Source organism: Oncorhynchus mykiss, chromosome 29 (genome assembly GCF_057628025.1).
Source record: "Oncorhynchus mykiss isolate SJ-2025 chromosome 29, ASM5762802v1, whole genome shotgun sequence".
Taxonomy (NCBI): Eukaryota; Metazoa; Chordata; class Actinopteri; order Salmoniformes; family Salmonidae; genus Oncorhynchus; species Oncorhynchus mykiss.
The window spans coordinates 39322501-39336996 of record NC_143050.1 but is presented as its reverse complement, the minus strand read 5'-3'; the positions used below and the strand labels follow the sequence as shown (position 1 = coordinate 39336996).

The 14496-nt window shown below is 46.5% G+C and overlaps 1 protein-coding gene across 3 annotated transcripts in view; it reads right to left on the bottom strand.

The window, feature by feature from the left end:
- The window catches only part of LOC110509310 (collagen alpha-1(V) chain), a 124661-nt gene that overhangs the window by 13987 nt on the left and 96178 nt on the right, over positions 1 to 14496 (bottom strand). For all 3 annotated transcript variants that reach the window (XM_036967664.2, XM_036967665.2, XM_036967666.2), the window contains exons 29-48: positions 12550 to 12657; positions 11383 to 11436; positions 10896 to 10949; positions 9946 to 9990; positions 9654 to 9707; positions 9483 to 9527; positions 9285 to 9338; positions 9125 to 9178; positions 8951 to 9004; positions 7958 to 8155; positions 7691 to 7744; positions 6520 to 6627; positions 6072 to 6179; positions 4777 to 4884; positions 4310 to 4417; positions 4108 to 4161; positions 3801 to 3908; positions 881 to 934; positions 365 to 472; positions 106 to 159 (exon numbers count right to left, since the gene is read on the bottom strand). In XM_036967664.2, the coding sequence (XP_036823559.2) occupies positions 106 to 159; positions 365 to 472; positions 881 to 934; positions 3801 to 3908; positions 4108 to 4161; positions 4310 to 4417; positions 4777 to 4884; positions 6072 to 6179; positions 6520 to 6627; positions 7691 to 7744; positions 7958 to 8155; positions 8951 to 9004; positions 9125 to 9178; positions 9285 to 9338; positions 9483 to 9527; positions 9654 to 9707; positions 9946 to 9990; positions 10896 to 10949; positions 11383 to 11436; positions 12550 to 12657 (1584 nt within the window). The remainder of the gene's footprint in view (positions 1 to 105; positions 160 to 364; positions 473 to 880; positions 935 to 3800; positions 3909 to 4107; positions 4162 to 4309; positions 4418 to 4776; positions 4885 to 6071; positions 6180 to 6519; positions 6628 to 7690; positions 7745 to 7957; positions 8156 to 8950; positions 9005 to 9124; positions 9179 to 9284; positions 9339 to 9482; positions 9528 to 9653; positions 9708 to 9945; positions 9991 to 10895; positions 10950 to 11382; positions 11437 to 12549; positions 12658 to 14496) is intronic.

The window sequence follows — 14496 nt, the reverse complement described above, 5'->3', positions numbered from 1 at the left end:
GGATAGAGCACAGTCTGGGATTTTTTTTAAACATTTCAATTGGTACCAAAGCGTTACGGGAACTGGAGGTCAAAACAATGTCATTGTAACATTTCAGTGACTTACAGCCTGTCCGATCTCGCCAGGGGGACCAGGATCACCCGGGAAACCACTTGGACCCTGGAAATGAAATCAGACAAAATGCTCAGTATCCAGAGTGACTCTAGGGCTAATTTATTAACACATAAAGGGACCTTGCCTCCCACTGACAACTCATCACAAATCCATAACACCCATTGGGGGAATACATTCGCAGGGCAGTTACGGGACTCAACTGCAATACGGGTAACATGCAACTCTACAGAGACGTGTAACCAGGACTTACAGGACTTCCTTTAGGACCGTCGTCTCCAGGGGGACCTTTAGGGCCGGGGGGTCCAGCAGAGCCAGCAGGACCGCCCTCTCCCTTCTCTCCTCGCTCTCCCCTTGGGCCCTGTGACAGGTGGGGCAGTGTGTCAACAGTTTTTTTTACTAGCGTGTCACCAGTGTTAGTGTGTCAATAATGTGTTTATGTCAATGCACAGTAGGGGTGTGCTTATCACACTCCATGTGGTTGGCGGGCTTTCTTTTCATAATGGTTTTAATTCAACTACGGTTACGCTAATGGTGAAGTTGTCATTTCAGAACTGTGTATCGAATTGTGTAATTGTTTCAATAGCAGAGGAATAGTCTCATTTTATCTGTTGTAATACATGAATGAATCGGGCCATTATTGCGTATGCAGCAGTGTAATTCTTTCTCTTCTGTGGAGAGGCAGTAGTAGTGTAGTGCAGTGCTGTGGTGAGAGTGTCGTTCTGTTGAATGATGATGGTAGTGTGCAGGTTCTTTCGGGTTCTCTTACAGGTCCGCCAAGTTCTCCCTGAAGACCAGGCTCTCCGCTTTCACCTGAATCACCCTGAGAGACGGAAAGAGAGAGACAGAGAGAGAGAGAGAGAGAGAGAGAGCGAGAGAACACAAGAAAATAAAAACAATTCAGTTCAGTGAACCAAAACAACAACAAAAAAAAGTCATATTTACTGACGTCCTTGGTCACCCCCAATTGGGGATAGAAAGAGATGACACCAGAGGTTTCAATCCATCACAGCCAGTCAGAGCTGGGCCAGGAGCGGGCGAACTTTGGGTCCTCCCTGGTCTCCATACATCCTCAACTCTCCCTCCCTCCCTCTCCTTCCCTCCCTGCCTGTCTTATTGGGTAAAAGGCCCAGGCTTCAGGCCCTATCATTATTCAATGTCACATAAAGCCCCGTCGTCACAGTCCCCATCGGGATATAAACGTTGCCAGCACACGTGTTCCTAGAGACAATGTTTACGTAACCCTGGTCTGCGGGATGAGGAAACCAGAGACAGAGCAAAGTGCCTGTCTTGGTCTATTTGGATCAAACGTCACAGAGCCAAGCCAAGCTGTGCCTAGTGTACAACAATATACCTATTCTCCCTCCTCCACAGACCTAGCTCTGTATGGTCATACCCACCCATTCGTAGTCTAAATAAATAAGCATCTCGCCTCTTTCCCAAAGAGTTCTTGTTTCTGTCAGGATATCCACTCCCAGGCAGCAGAGAGAGCAGATAGAGAGACCTGTTTAAAGGCATGAGAGATTCTCTCCTAAGCTATTTCTAAAGATGTTATACAGCCCTGTGTATCTGGCTCTCTGGGAAGCCTGACTCCACATAGGGCTTCCGGGCTTCCATCCAAAATGGCACCTTATTCCCCATAGTGTGAGAGAGAGAGATGGGGGGGATATAGAGGGATAGATAGAGGGAGAAAAGAAGACTAAAAGACAACCACTATGATCCGTAACACACCAAAGCTGCTGTTAGCAGGCCTGGCCTAACCCCTGCTATAAAAGCTGCCAGAACAGCTCAGATCAGATCAGCCAGAGAAAGGATTGCGATTGCAGTGAGCTAAGGTTTTGTTTGAGGAAGGGGTGGATGTGTGCTCCCAGGGGGAAGGTCATCCCGTCGACTGGACCAGAAAACAACAATTCACGCCACTGTCGTAGTGCAGAGAGCTTGCAGACCGGACGGTCCCCCCCCCCCCCGAAGGCGAGCCAAACGCCAAGGCTTTTTTTCGACGAGGTGTTTTTAATAATGCACTCAGCAGCACAGCGTCTTAGGTACAGTAGCTTGGAGAATTTATTCACACTTCTACTCTCTCCAGCGATAATACTGCTGAGGATGACTTCCATTAAGCTGTGTGTGTGTGTGTGTGTGTGTGTGTGTGTGTGTGTGTGTGTGTGTGTTAGAATTATGTTAAGGGTTAGGAGCTACGGTTAGTTTTAGGATTAGGAGCTTGGGTTAAGGTTAGGTTTTTGGGATAAGGTTAGGGTTAGGGTAAGGGTATGGGTTAGGAAAAATTAGATTTTGAATGGGACTGAATTGTGTGTCGCACAAGGTTAGCTGTACAAGATTCTGTGTGTGTGTGTGTGTGTGTGTGTGCGCGTGTGTTGCTCGCTTTCACTTGAGAATGAAAATGAGCCTTTCCCATTTAAAAAAAAAAGTGCTTTAAAACAGCAGCATCAACTATTAATGATGACGGAAGCTTTGCAAAGATGAATGAGTGGTGATCTGAATTACAATATAGGTTGTACTGAAACTCAAACTGACAATTGTTGGACCTCTTGCACAGTCAGCATATCTGTGTCCTGTTGATACTTTAAACTAGAGTTACACACGGATAGACAAGACACTTTTTGTCTCTTGAGTTCAGCAACATGGTAAATAGATCTTGCCATCCACTCTGGACTGACGTAAACCATGGGCATTTTCTCTGCAGGAACAGATACGTAACAACTACGCATCCCAATACTGTCTGAGTCCTCTGTTATGTATGTATATCTCAAAGAGCCATGGTGAATGGCCTATGCTCCCAAAGGGGCCAAGAGGTCTAAGCCAAGTGGTAGGAAGCTGCACTTCCTGATTTGGCATCATTTTAGATTTGGCTCTTAGATTTGGTTCATTAATAAATGCTAGCGGCCATGACTGAATTCAAGCGTGAGTTGGTTTCGGGGTGTGGATTTATTTGGGTGTCTCTTGTCTGTGTTAGCAGGTTTGTAAGCGTTATCCAAATTATTTTGGCAATTAGCTTCAGCTGGCTGGTGTGCGAACATGGCAAAGTTGGTCTGACTTTGAATAGCCTAGCTCTGGGGATAGTTAGGGACTGTCAATAAATTACACAATGTAAATGGGACAATATTTTAATGTTGCACATCTGTTAAGTGTCACATTAAATGCTTTCAATATTTGTAAATGCATTTCTACAATTTATAGTTGGTTTGAGGTTTTTAAGTAATTTAAATTCGGAGCTATTGACCTTTTCAAAATATTTTCCCATGTACATTATGTAATTTACTGATGGTGCCTAACTAGTCCCATAGGAATATCTAACGTCAAATTGAATTGACCATAGGCATTATGATCAGGTCACGTGCAGGTGCGCTCTGATTACTTGGGTGTTCCCAGTTGTGGGCATGTGGGCAGGATTAAAATAAAACCAACCCACGGAAAACTGTTACTTCATTGTGTGAATTTTTTTTTTTCTTCATATAATCTCGCAAATCTCCGTTTCGGATGAGACTGACTGTATGACCAAAATGATCATATTCACGCTTTGTAGTACATTTTGAAACTAGAATATTTTTTTTTGACTCATATCGATGCCACATAGGTCGTTTTTAAAGTTGCTTTCTAAGCGCAATCGCTCTTCAAGCCTACTATGAAAGGGTTGTACATTGAGGTGAAGTGTATTAACAGGGGGACCTTACCTTCACTCCAACAGCACCAGGGTTTCCAATACCACCAGGGGGTCCCTGAGGGCCATCAGCTCCTGGGGGTCCGGAGGGGCCTCTGGGGCCAGGGGGACCGGGAGGACCCTAGAAGGGAAGGAGAGAAGGAGTGATGAGTCATCACACCCACATCGGAATAAAATATGATCATATATATAGTCATCTGACAGTGCTAAATTCATTGTGTACAATCCATACAATTACACTCAATATCGGTACATTAGTATTCTGTTCTATTTCATTCAACTCTATAGGTATATTGTACGAGGATATTAGGAAATCTTACCATCTGACCAACGTCTCCGGTTTCTCCCTTCTCGCCGCCGGGACCAGGCAATCCCTGCAATCAGACAAGACAATGGCATCAGTCACAATCACAACAACAGAGCCCTATGGGCTGTGGTCGAAAATCAGTGCACTAAATAGGGAATAGGGTGCCATTTGGGACACATCCAGAGACTGTCTCTGGTTCTGGCGGTGGTTCTGACCTGCAGTCCCACTGGGCCTGGGGGTCCGTTGAATCCTCTGGCTCCTTCATCTCCCTTCTGGCCAAACAGACCCTGCTGACCTCTAGGACCGGGCTCTCCATCAGCTCCCTACACACCCGAGAGAGAGAGAGAGAGAGAGAGAGAGAGAGAGAGAGAGAGAGAGAGAGAGAGAGAGAGAGAGAGAGAGAGAGAGAGAGAGAGAGAGAGAGAGAGAGAGAGAGAGAGAGAGAGAGAAAAAGGAGAGAAGGAGCAGAGAGAGGGAGAAATAGAGAAATAAAGAGAGAGACAGTGGGGTTGAGCAAGGGCGAGAGAGGGGGTCAGTATAGGAGAAAGAGAAGGAGCATGGGGGCTAAACGTTAGCAGATACTGTAGGCCAGAAGACAGTGGCAGGAAGTGACATCATATATACAATGGTCACCTCCAGATCTAATAAACTGTGGGGGGGGGGGGTTCAGCTGGATACTTACAGCAGGACCAGGCGCTCCGACTGGGCCTTGGGGACCAGTAGGACCAGGTGGACCATGTTCACCTTTGTCTCCTTTGCTTCCCTTCTGGCCTGGCTCTCCAATCTCTCCCTGGTGATAGAAACAAACGCGACAACGCCAGTCAACAGAATCCCGTTGCGTAAACACACTTCCATCCTGTTGAGTTTGTGTGTTCATCTAAATCAGAGGAGGCTGGTGGGACACGCTATAGGTGGGTGGGCTCATTGTAAATACCGGAATGGAATCAATGGAATGGTATCAAACACATTAAGCGTCTGGAAACCACATTTTTGACTCTGTTCCATTCATTCCATTCCATCCATTACAATGAGCCCGTCCTCCTATAGCTCCTCCCACAGTGTGACTGTGTGCTTGGCAGGGATATAAGACAGGTCTCAGGGCTTTTGATATGTCCTTGTCAACTTCAAATATAATTCGCTGACACACTGTCATAACTAAGAGTCAAATCCTAGAACGGGTTTGTTGTCGCTCTGTGACAAGTGACTAGCAGCCTGTCACGGATCCCATTCACACCTTCTTTGCAATGCATTTCAACAGTAAAAAGCGAAAATGACACCAGCACATCACACCGTTAGGCATATTCAAATGCATTCACATTCTTTGAGTGTTTGAAATGATGGGAAAACACTGAATCAGACTTTCCCTCAGCCAACCCAGAGGATAGCTGGTCACGTGGTTATTGTTTCTGAAATCAAAATACAAATATATTCTCCTTTACTTCTGTTAATAAAGGCTGTGGAGTTCTCCTCTCCGTTCCCAGTGGTAAAGACCTTGTAATGAGACTGTGGATGTTAGTGAGATCTTTGTGTGTGTGTGTGTGTGTCTCCCTATCGTAAAGTCAAATACCTCAGTCCTCCAAGGATAAGAGATTCAATTACAGCTGATCTTCACACAAATGTTTATCTCGCTATCTCTGTCTCTCTGTCTCAGTGTGTCTCAGTGTGTCTCAGTGTGTAGGGGAGTTGTTCCTCCCGTCTGTGAGTCTGCATACTAATACTAGCAGGTCATCTCTCTGCCATCTGAAAAATACTAAATTGAGCGACTTAACGGGTTCAGCCTTCTGTCAGCATTAAAGACTTACAGACCTGTAAGCCAGGGAAAACTGCCTGTCAACACCACTAAGGAAAGGGTCGGAATATGGAAGCCCAGACAAGTTCTGACTTTGATCTAAATCATCACGTCGAGTGTGTTTTGATCACTTTTATATACATTCAGTCGCACACCCACACTACTCTTCCCTCAGCGAGCCAGCCCACCTTGTCTCCATCCTCTCCGGGGGCTCCAAGAGGTCCAGCGGGGCCAGGCAGACCCACCGGTCCCTGGATACCGTCTCTACCAGCGGGGCCTTGTGGTCCTTTCTCTCCCTGTAACACATTTGTACAGCATATTACATTCCATTCAATTTCAGTCATGTACCAGATATTCTCACCTGGAGAGACTTAATGTACTGCAGGGTTGGGATCCATTCCATTTTAATTCGGTCAATTCAGAAAGGAAAATGTTTACTTCCTGAATTGATTGAATTAGAAAGGAATTGACGCGAACAACTTCTGCACTGTACAACAGATCAATTCAAACGAGGAGGCTAAGACAGCCCTGGGATATACCGTAGCTGAGAGAAATACGTTTGTTTCCCCAACAACACGCTTTATGTTTAAACTAGCGACGTGGCCAGGAACCAGGCTGAACTGAACCGGGTCTTACCGGTCCACCCTTCTCTCCTGCGGGTCCTGGGGGTCCTTGAGGTCCTGGTCGTCCGGGGAGTCCGGTGGGTCCGGCTGTGCCAGCAGGACCACGCTCACCAGGGGAACCCTAGAACACAGGGAGAGACGCGGTCACTGCAGCTCCCTACTTGTACTACCTGAAACCAGAGCCATACATTTAGAGAGTTGGGCAACTTTAAGAATTTCAAACATTGTTCTTATTCGAGACATTTAGTTACATAGCCTTGTTTAAACATCCCCCTCCCCCCCATGTGATGGTAATGGGGCGTTAACATGGCTGCCATGGAATTTCTGTAGTGTGATGTAAATGTTACATAATGCTCATTCTAGACATTATATTCCCCATCTAAATGCATGGCTCTGCCTTTATTGAACTACATTGGCACTACCTTGATACCTCTACACTTTCTGTAAATCCAGGGCGTACTAGCCTACATCAGGTGCTGTCACTGTCGCCCTGATCTGTTTCACCTGTCCTTGTGATTGTCTCCATCCCTCCAGGTGTCGCTTATTTTCCCCAGTGTATTTATCCCTGTGTTTCCTGTCTCTCTGTGCCAGTTCGCCTTGTACGTTTCCAAGTCAACCAGCGTTTTGTCCCGTACTACTGCTTTTTGCTATTCTCCTTTTTCTAGTTCTCCCAGTTTTGACCCTTGCCTGTTTCTGGACTTTGTACCTGCCTGACCTGACCTGTCTGCCACTCTGTGCCTCCTGGACTCTGATCTGATTTTGACCTTTTTGCCTGTCCACGACCATTCTCTTGCCTACCCCCTTTGGATTAATAAACATGGTCAGACTCCAACCATCTGCCTCCTGTGTGTCTGCAATTGGGTCTCGCCTTGTGCCTTTGACAGGTACATGCAACGTGTTTAGAGTAGAACCTGAACGTCACGCAAATCTACTAAGTAGGTGGAAGCCTGTGCTGCGTGACTAATTAACAAACGATGAGTATCACTGACACATGACGTGCAGCATCTTAATGCAACTGATGCGCTCAGCTGTGAACCGTATTCCCACATTAAGTGTGTGTATGAAATAAAGATAGAAGAAATAGGAGATAACGACGGAGAGAGAAATATTGATGGCGAGTGTGAGTGACGGAAGTACAGGAAGTGAGAGTTGAAGAGAGGATGTTGGTGGATGTGAGTACTCACAGCAGGTCCAGGCGGGCCGCCGGGGCCTTCATTCCCTTTCAGGCCGTGAGCCCCCTGTCGAGAGACAGAGAGACACAAACTTTTAGAGGAAGCACCATGCACCTCCGCCTTGGTTAACGCCGGGCAGACCCCTCTCTATCTATCCCAGAATCCTGGTGTGGGAATCTTCTCAGGTTAACAAAATTAAGGCAGCAGGGGGGTTGATCTGAATCATATTTATCCCCAATAGATATAAGACAGACATGATGTGAGGTGTGTGCTACTTACCACTGGTCCGGGTAGACCTCTCTCTCCTGGGAACCCTCTCAGACCAGGGGGACCGTCCTTACCAGCCGGGCCAGCGGGACCTGGGTCACCCTTAGCTCCCTCTTTGCCAGCAGATCCAGGAAGACCCTGCTCACCGGGTGGGCCTGGGGGTCCGGGGTGGCCACGTTCTCCCATTGGACCAGTCTCACCTGTGGGGCCCTGTGGATGGAGAGAGAGAGAGAAAGAGAGAAGGAGAGAAGGAGAGAGAGAGAAACAAAGAGAAAGAGTGAGTGCGATTGTATGAATAAGACAACAAAGTGAAGCAGGGTGTCTGCACAGTATGAGCATAGGGTGACAGAGTGTGAGAGAGTGGGAGGCAGCCAACCCCCGGTATTCGCTAGTCACTCCATGAAGGCGTCATCCATCTGCCAGAATAATAGCATCAATGCATGTAATGTTCTCAATTAGCATTAGGAGAGAAGCTCTTGGGTGGAAATGGTTGTTGACTAAGCATGCATAATGAATGAACAGCCTAGTGCTAATATCTAAGAGGATAAACAACCCTCTGACAGTCACCTATCTAACCAGATACGGATAGGAGAAAATCCCTTCTGGGTGGACAACAAACACAGCTAAAACTCACTATGGCTGCCTTACGACACCTGCAAGTCACCCTTATCACACTCTTGTAACACCCTACACATCCTGCCCACCATCAGACATAATCTTAGTAGCTCGGCCGAACACTTCCGGCTTCCATCCTCTCCCTCTAACCGGGGGCTAATTCAGAGTGCAGACCGCGTTGACGCGATGTGAGTCGCGCCACGCTGCTTATTAGCTCATCAGTCAACTACTACTCCGATATCGACATGACCCTTGCCACGTCTACCTGTTGACGAGGCCAGGCCAGGCCACTGAAAGGTATTGTATTGGGTGTGTTTTTCCCCTCCCAGTACCACAGAGAGATATGATCCAGCGGGATATGTGTGTGTTAGTATTGTGGCAGGAACTCACCTGAGGTCCGACCACTCCTGGGGGTCCAGGTGGGCCCGTCTTGCCTTGGAAACCCTGCGAGGAGAAGAGATAATGAGAGCGGTATAAGAAGGTTGTACGCGTAAGGTTCGGGAGAAGTGAAACTCTGGCCTGTGACACTAGGGACAGGGCTTCAACAGCAGCGTGTTCACTCACAGTCTCGCCTCTCTGTCCAGGGTGTCCGGGCAGACCATCTTTCCCGGCGGGGCCCTGAAAACACAGGAAGATAACCTCAGTAAAGCCACACATACGCACTAGTCCACCGTTAAAACACTATGTGTTGTGTTGTCATTTGTTTGGGGGGGGGGGGTCTTACGGGTGGGCCCTTTGGTCCGGGGAATCCTGTTGGCCCCTGAGGCCCTGGAAGACCCTGAAACACACAAGCAGACGATACAGTCAATCAATCAGTTATCAATCAATCAGTTATCAATAACCACTCAATAACCACTATTGGAAACGGATCATATTGATACAGATGAATAGGTATTTGAGTGAGGGATGCTCTAGTACATACCCTCTCACCGGGAGGTCCTGGAGGGCCGTCACTTCCTGAGGTACCCTGGGAGACAGGGAGGAAACAGGAAGTGGTCAGAATGGACTCAGCCAATGACAGACAAGATCATACCACTGTATGATAGTGAGGCATTACGTCAGCCATGTCATATTGGAAGACACCTTAACTCACCTTTGGTCCAGCTTTTCCTGTTGGTCCCCTTGGTCCCCTCTCTCCACGAGGTCCCTGGGAGGAGAGAAAGAAAAAGAGGAGGAACGTCAGGAGGGAGGAATACCAATAAAGTAGATACAACACTCTGAAGATATCCTTCACCATTAGAGGATGTCCTCCTTTCATTCACTTAACCTCCTATTGGAGGGTCAAGGTAATAAACCATAACCTGTGTCACCTGGACACACCGTTGTCATGGTTACCTACAGTATATCGCCAGTGATAGTGGAGGTCCAAGAGGCGGTAGACTTACCGTTGGTCCTCTCTGTCCTCTTGGGCCAGCCTTCCCTGCAAGTCCCTGTGAGGAACCATAACAAATACAGAGGGCAGAGGTCACAGGTCGCCATGGTAATGAATTTGAGACCGCCCTGACCTATCTAACCAGTCAGATGAACTAGACCTGTGGCATAAATAGGTCCCATTCTCACTGTCACCACGGCTACTTCAACTAGCATTGAGACCTATTCCTCATTCAACTGTCGCTCTGGGTCCCTCTAGATGAGAGTGTCTGCTAAATGACTTACATTTAAACATTATGTATTCATCTATCTATGGTAAGACTCTTTCTTCTTCTTTGTCTCAAGGGAGCGAACAAAGGCCAAGATGTTTAAATTTGAAAATAGTTTTTCATAATGAAACTAGATACACGGCTTTACATATTCAAAACTGTTATTGGGCGAGAACAGTGAGGTAGGTCGGCAAAACAATGCTATATAATAAGACATATTTCCACGATTTCAGAGCAATATGAGGCCGTATTTCCTTGCTGTACGTCAAATCAACAAAGAAAAGGATTATGGCTGTGTGTGGGTTTTCGATTTACAAGTGACGGCAATGAAACCGAGTCCTGTACAATGTGATAAATTGCCTTTGTGGTGATTTTCAATGCTCTTATGTGAGGATGGTAATGAAGAAGGAATACAACAGTCTTTATGTCCTTGGTTTCATCTTTTTCCTGTGTCTTTTGAATTCGCACTAGAGAGACAATAAACCCCGTCTCCATTGGTCCGATTCAGTATTGATCCAAAACTCTAAGCAGTGGACAGGCTAAAACTTCAAAGTGAAATGCACTGGGCCGGCTCACACATCCACAGAGTTGTTCTGTAGGTATGTAGAGCAGACATGCAACTATAACTTCAAACGTGAGGATACTAATACTAAGCGCCAAAAAAAATTGACAGGTGCGCTTTTCTCTGACCCTACCCTTGCTCCTTTCTCTCCGTTGGCTCCGGGGAAACCTTGGAATCCCTGAGATCCCTGTGTTGATAAAAAAAGAAAGGAGGGATAGAGAGAGAGAGAGAGAGAGAGAGAGAGAGAGAGAGAGAGAGAGAGAGAGAGAGGCAAAAAAGATTAAATCCCATGTTCGTCAAAGGCGAGAAACAAAGACGCTGAGTGGTGTAAAGTGAAACGTGCTGTTGTAGGCAGCAGTGACGCATTTTGGGCAGCGCTCGTTCAGTGGGCGTCTGTCTGACACCAAAAGGCATGGCTAAATCCTGTCCCCTTTGATCCGGGAGGTTCAAACATGACCTCCCTGCGCCCCGCCTGCGTCAGAGCGGTGCCCCGCTGGGCAGTCAGGGCCAGTCCATCAATAACGCCATGTTCAATCAAGGGGTCCTTCAGGTGTGCCTCCTTGAAGTGTCCACTATGATAAAGACAGAGAAAGGGATTCTGGGAGGAAAAGGGGACTTACCTTTGGCCCTTGTCTTCCGGGGTATCCTGGCAACCCTGGAACACCCAGTTTGCCCTGAGAGAGAGGAACACAAAACAAAGTCACCATCAGTATATCAATCAATGAAACCCATTTATTTATAAACGCCTTTTTGTGCATCTACAGTTGTCGCAAAGTGACTTGGCTTGAATGTCATGGGTTTAAGTATTCATTAAGTCTTGTGTATCTCCTCCATCTATTTCCCTGTCTTTTCTATTCCCCCTTTTCTGGGTCAGGCCAATCTGAAGCCATTCTGTTTTGTTTACACCCTCATCCTGCTAGATGTGGGCTGGAAGTGGGAAGAGAAAACTGTCTCTCTCTACGTTCCACTTCAAAAGATAGTTCCTCTGGGGAATTCTATAAAATTATTCTGATTCCCAATTACTAAATTACAGTAGAGAGAGACACACTATACCAAGGAAAATTAAACATCTCGCAACTACTTTGTCTTATAAGCTATAAAACGAATTGTCCTTGTTTTAATGAATAGAATAAATAAGTCACTCCAGTGTTTCACTGGTTATAGATAGAAAATATCCTACATGTGTATAGTCAGTGTTTTAAAAGTGTTCTCATCTTAAACACAGGTGTTTAAAATGCAAGATTAAACATGATAGTCAGCTTTTTCCTGTCAGTTTCAAATCAGGAGAACACCTACTGTATATCTCCTAAGTGTTCAGATTTTATAAACTAGTGTTTACTTTCCTATTGTCTCTCAGAGGACGTGGGAGGGGCAATATTATCATATTTCCCAGCATTCTTTGTTGCAAGTTGATTTTTAGAATAGTTGTTTTAATATCTATGTTTCCTCATACATATTGGTCGATTGATCGTATACATTTTTCTAAACTAATACAATCTGTAAGGGGGTTGGAGTTATTGCACCCATTACTGAGATGGTTGTTCCAGTTTCAGTGGTTTAAGTATTGTTTGGTAACTATTTCAGCATAGCAGTCATTCTGAGTGCAGGTTGTAGGTGATAAAAATATTCCAATTGTTGCCTATATAGTTTAAACACTGTCACGTGTTCTCATTGAAATTCTGAAGGCCTTGCTGTGTTACAGAAAAGTGTTGAGTTATGTGTTCAGATCCTAAACACTTGGTTTCACAGTGAATGTGAAGTTTGTCACAAGGGCAAAGACGACTCACCTTTTCTCCGTTGGGTCCGAGAGGGCCAGCGTCTCCAGGGAGACCAGAGCGACCCTTGGGCCCCTCAGGTCCGTCCTCTCCTCTGGGTCCTGCAGGTCCCAGCTCACCCTGGATAACACACATAACCAGGTTGTCAGGGGAACCTCATATTGTGTCATACTATTTCTCAGAGTATCATGTTGTATCCTAGATTCACTTATTGTGGCTTTCCATGTGGTTGATTTACTATTCGAATCATACCATATCTTCGATCTTAACGTACACTCTTAGAAAAAAGGTGATATCTAGAACCTAAATGTTTTTGGGGGGTTTCTCCATAGGAGAACCCTTTGAATAACTGTTTTTGGTTCCATATAGAACCCTTTTCACAGAGAGTTCTACATGGAACCCAAAAGGGCTCTACTTGGAACCAAAAAGGTTATTGTAAGCGGACAGCCAAAGAACCCTTTTGGAACCCTTTTTTCCATGAGTATATTGTGTCATGTCATATAATAGAGCCATGACACCTGCTTCCCAGGTCCTTCAGAATGCACTACCATATCCACATCACTCACATCGTCTCATCCTCACACCGTTTCAGTCCCCGTTTCAGTCATGACACTGTCTCATCCTCACACCGTTTCAGTCCCCGTTTCAGTCATGACACTGTCTCATCCTCACGCCGTTTCAGTCCCCGTTTCAGTCATGACACCGTTTCAGTCCCCGTTTCAGTCATGACACCGTTTCATCCTCACACCGTTTCAGTCCCCGTTTCAGTCATGACCCCTGCTCCTCCGGGTCCAGCCCTTCAGACAGTGAGTGTTGAGCAGATCAGTCTCTGATGCTCAGTAACTGCTCAAAGAATCAAATGAGGCCATTTCCCCTGCTCTCTGTCTGTCTGTCAAGCTGACTGTGTGATATAAGAGGACTTTTATTTCCTCCCTGTTAAAGTGTATGCATCCTCTGGTGGGTTAGTGGTGCTGTGCTGAGGCTGCTATAAGGCAGAGCACAACTTTAAACGGCAGGGTACAAACTGGCTCTGACAATTTGTCGTTACAGTGCCGACCCAGTGCACCCATGAACAGTCCCCCGTAGACTCGCCGTCAAACACACACACACACACTTCACACGTATGTGCCCACTTACATATGCACAAACACATCACAGTAATCACAAAGACTCTGTCTCTTCCAGCTTGACACTCACACGTTGTAACTCATGCTAAAAAGTTAATCAAACAGAAGCAGTTCTCACTCTCTAACTCACGCACACTCATAAGCAGGCAACACAAGTAGACAATTACATTCCGGTCCATGCCGGGAGCCTCCTGCCTCCTCTCCTCTCGAGAACAGGGCTCTCTCAAATCCCTCTCTCTTCTCCTCTCTTCCCCCTCTCAAATCCCTCTCTCTTCTCCTTTCTTCCCCTTCTCAAATCCATCTCTTATCTCCTCTCTTCCCCCTCTCAAATCCCTCTCTCTTCTCCTCTCTACCTACTCTCAAATCCCTCTCTCTTCTCCTCTCTTCCCCCTCTCTTCTCCTCTCTTCCCCCTCTAAAATCCCTCTCTCTTATCGTCTCTTCCACCTCTCTTCTCCTCTCTTCCCCCTATCTTCTCCTCTCTTCCCCCTCTAAAATCCCTATTCTCTCCTCTCTTCCCTCTTTCTCTCTTCCCCCTCTAAAATCCCACTCCTCTCCTACATTCCCTCTCTCTTCTCCTCTCTTCCCCCTCTAAAATCCCTCTCCTCTCCTCTCCTCTCGTCCGTCTCTCTTCTCCTCTCTTCCCCCTCCTCTCCTCTCTTCTCCTCTCTTCCCCCTCTAAAATCCCTCTCCTCTCCTCTCCTCTCTTCCCCCTCTAAAATTCCTCTCCTCTCCTCTCTTTCCTCTCTCTTCTCCTCTCTTCCCCCTCCTCTCCTCTATTCCCTCTCTATTCTCCTCTCTTCCCCCTCTAAAATCCCTCTCCTCTCCTCTCTT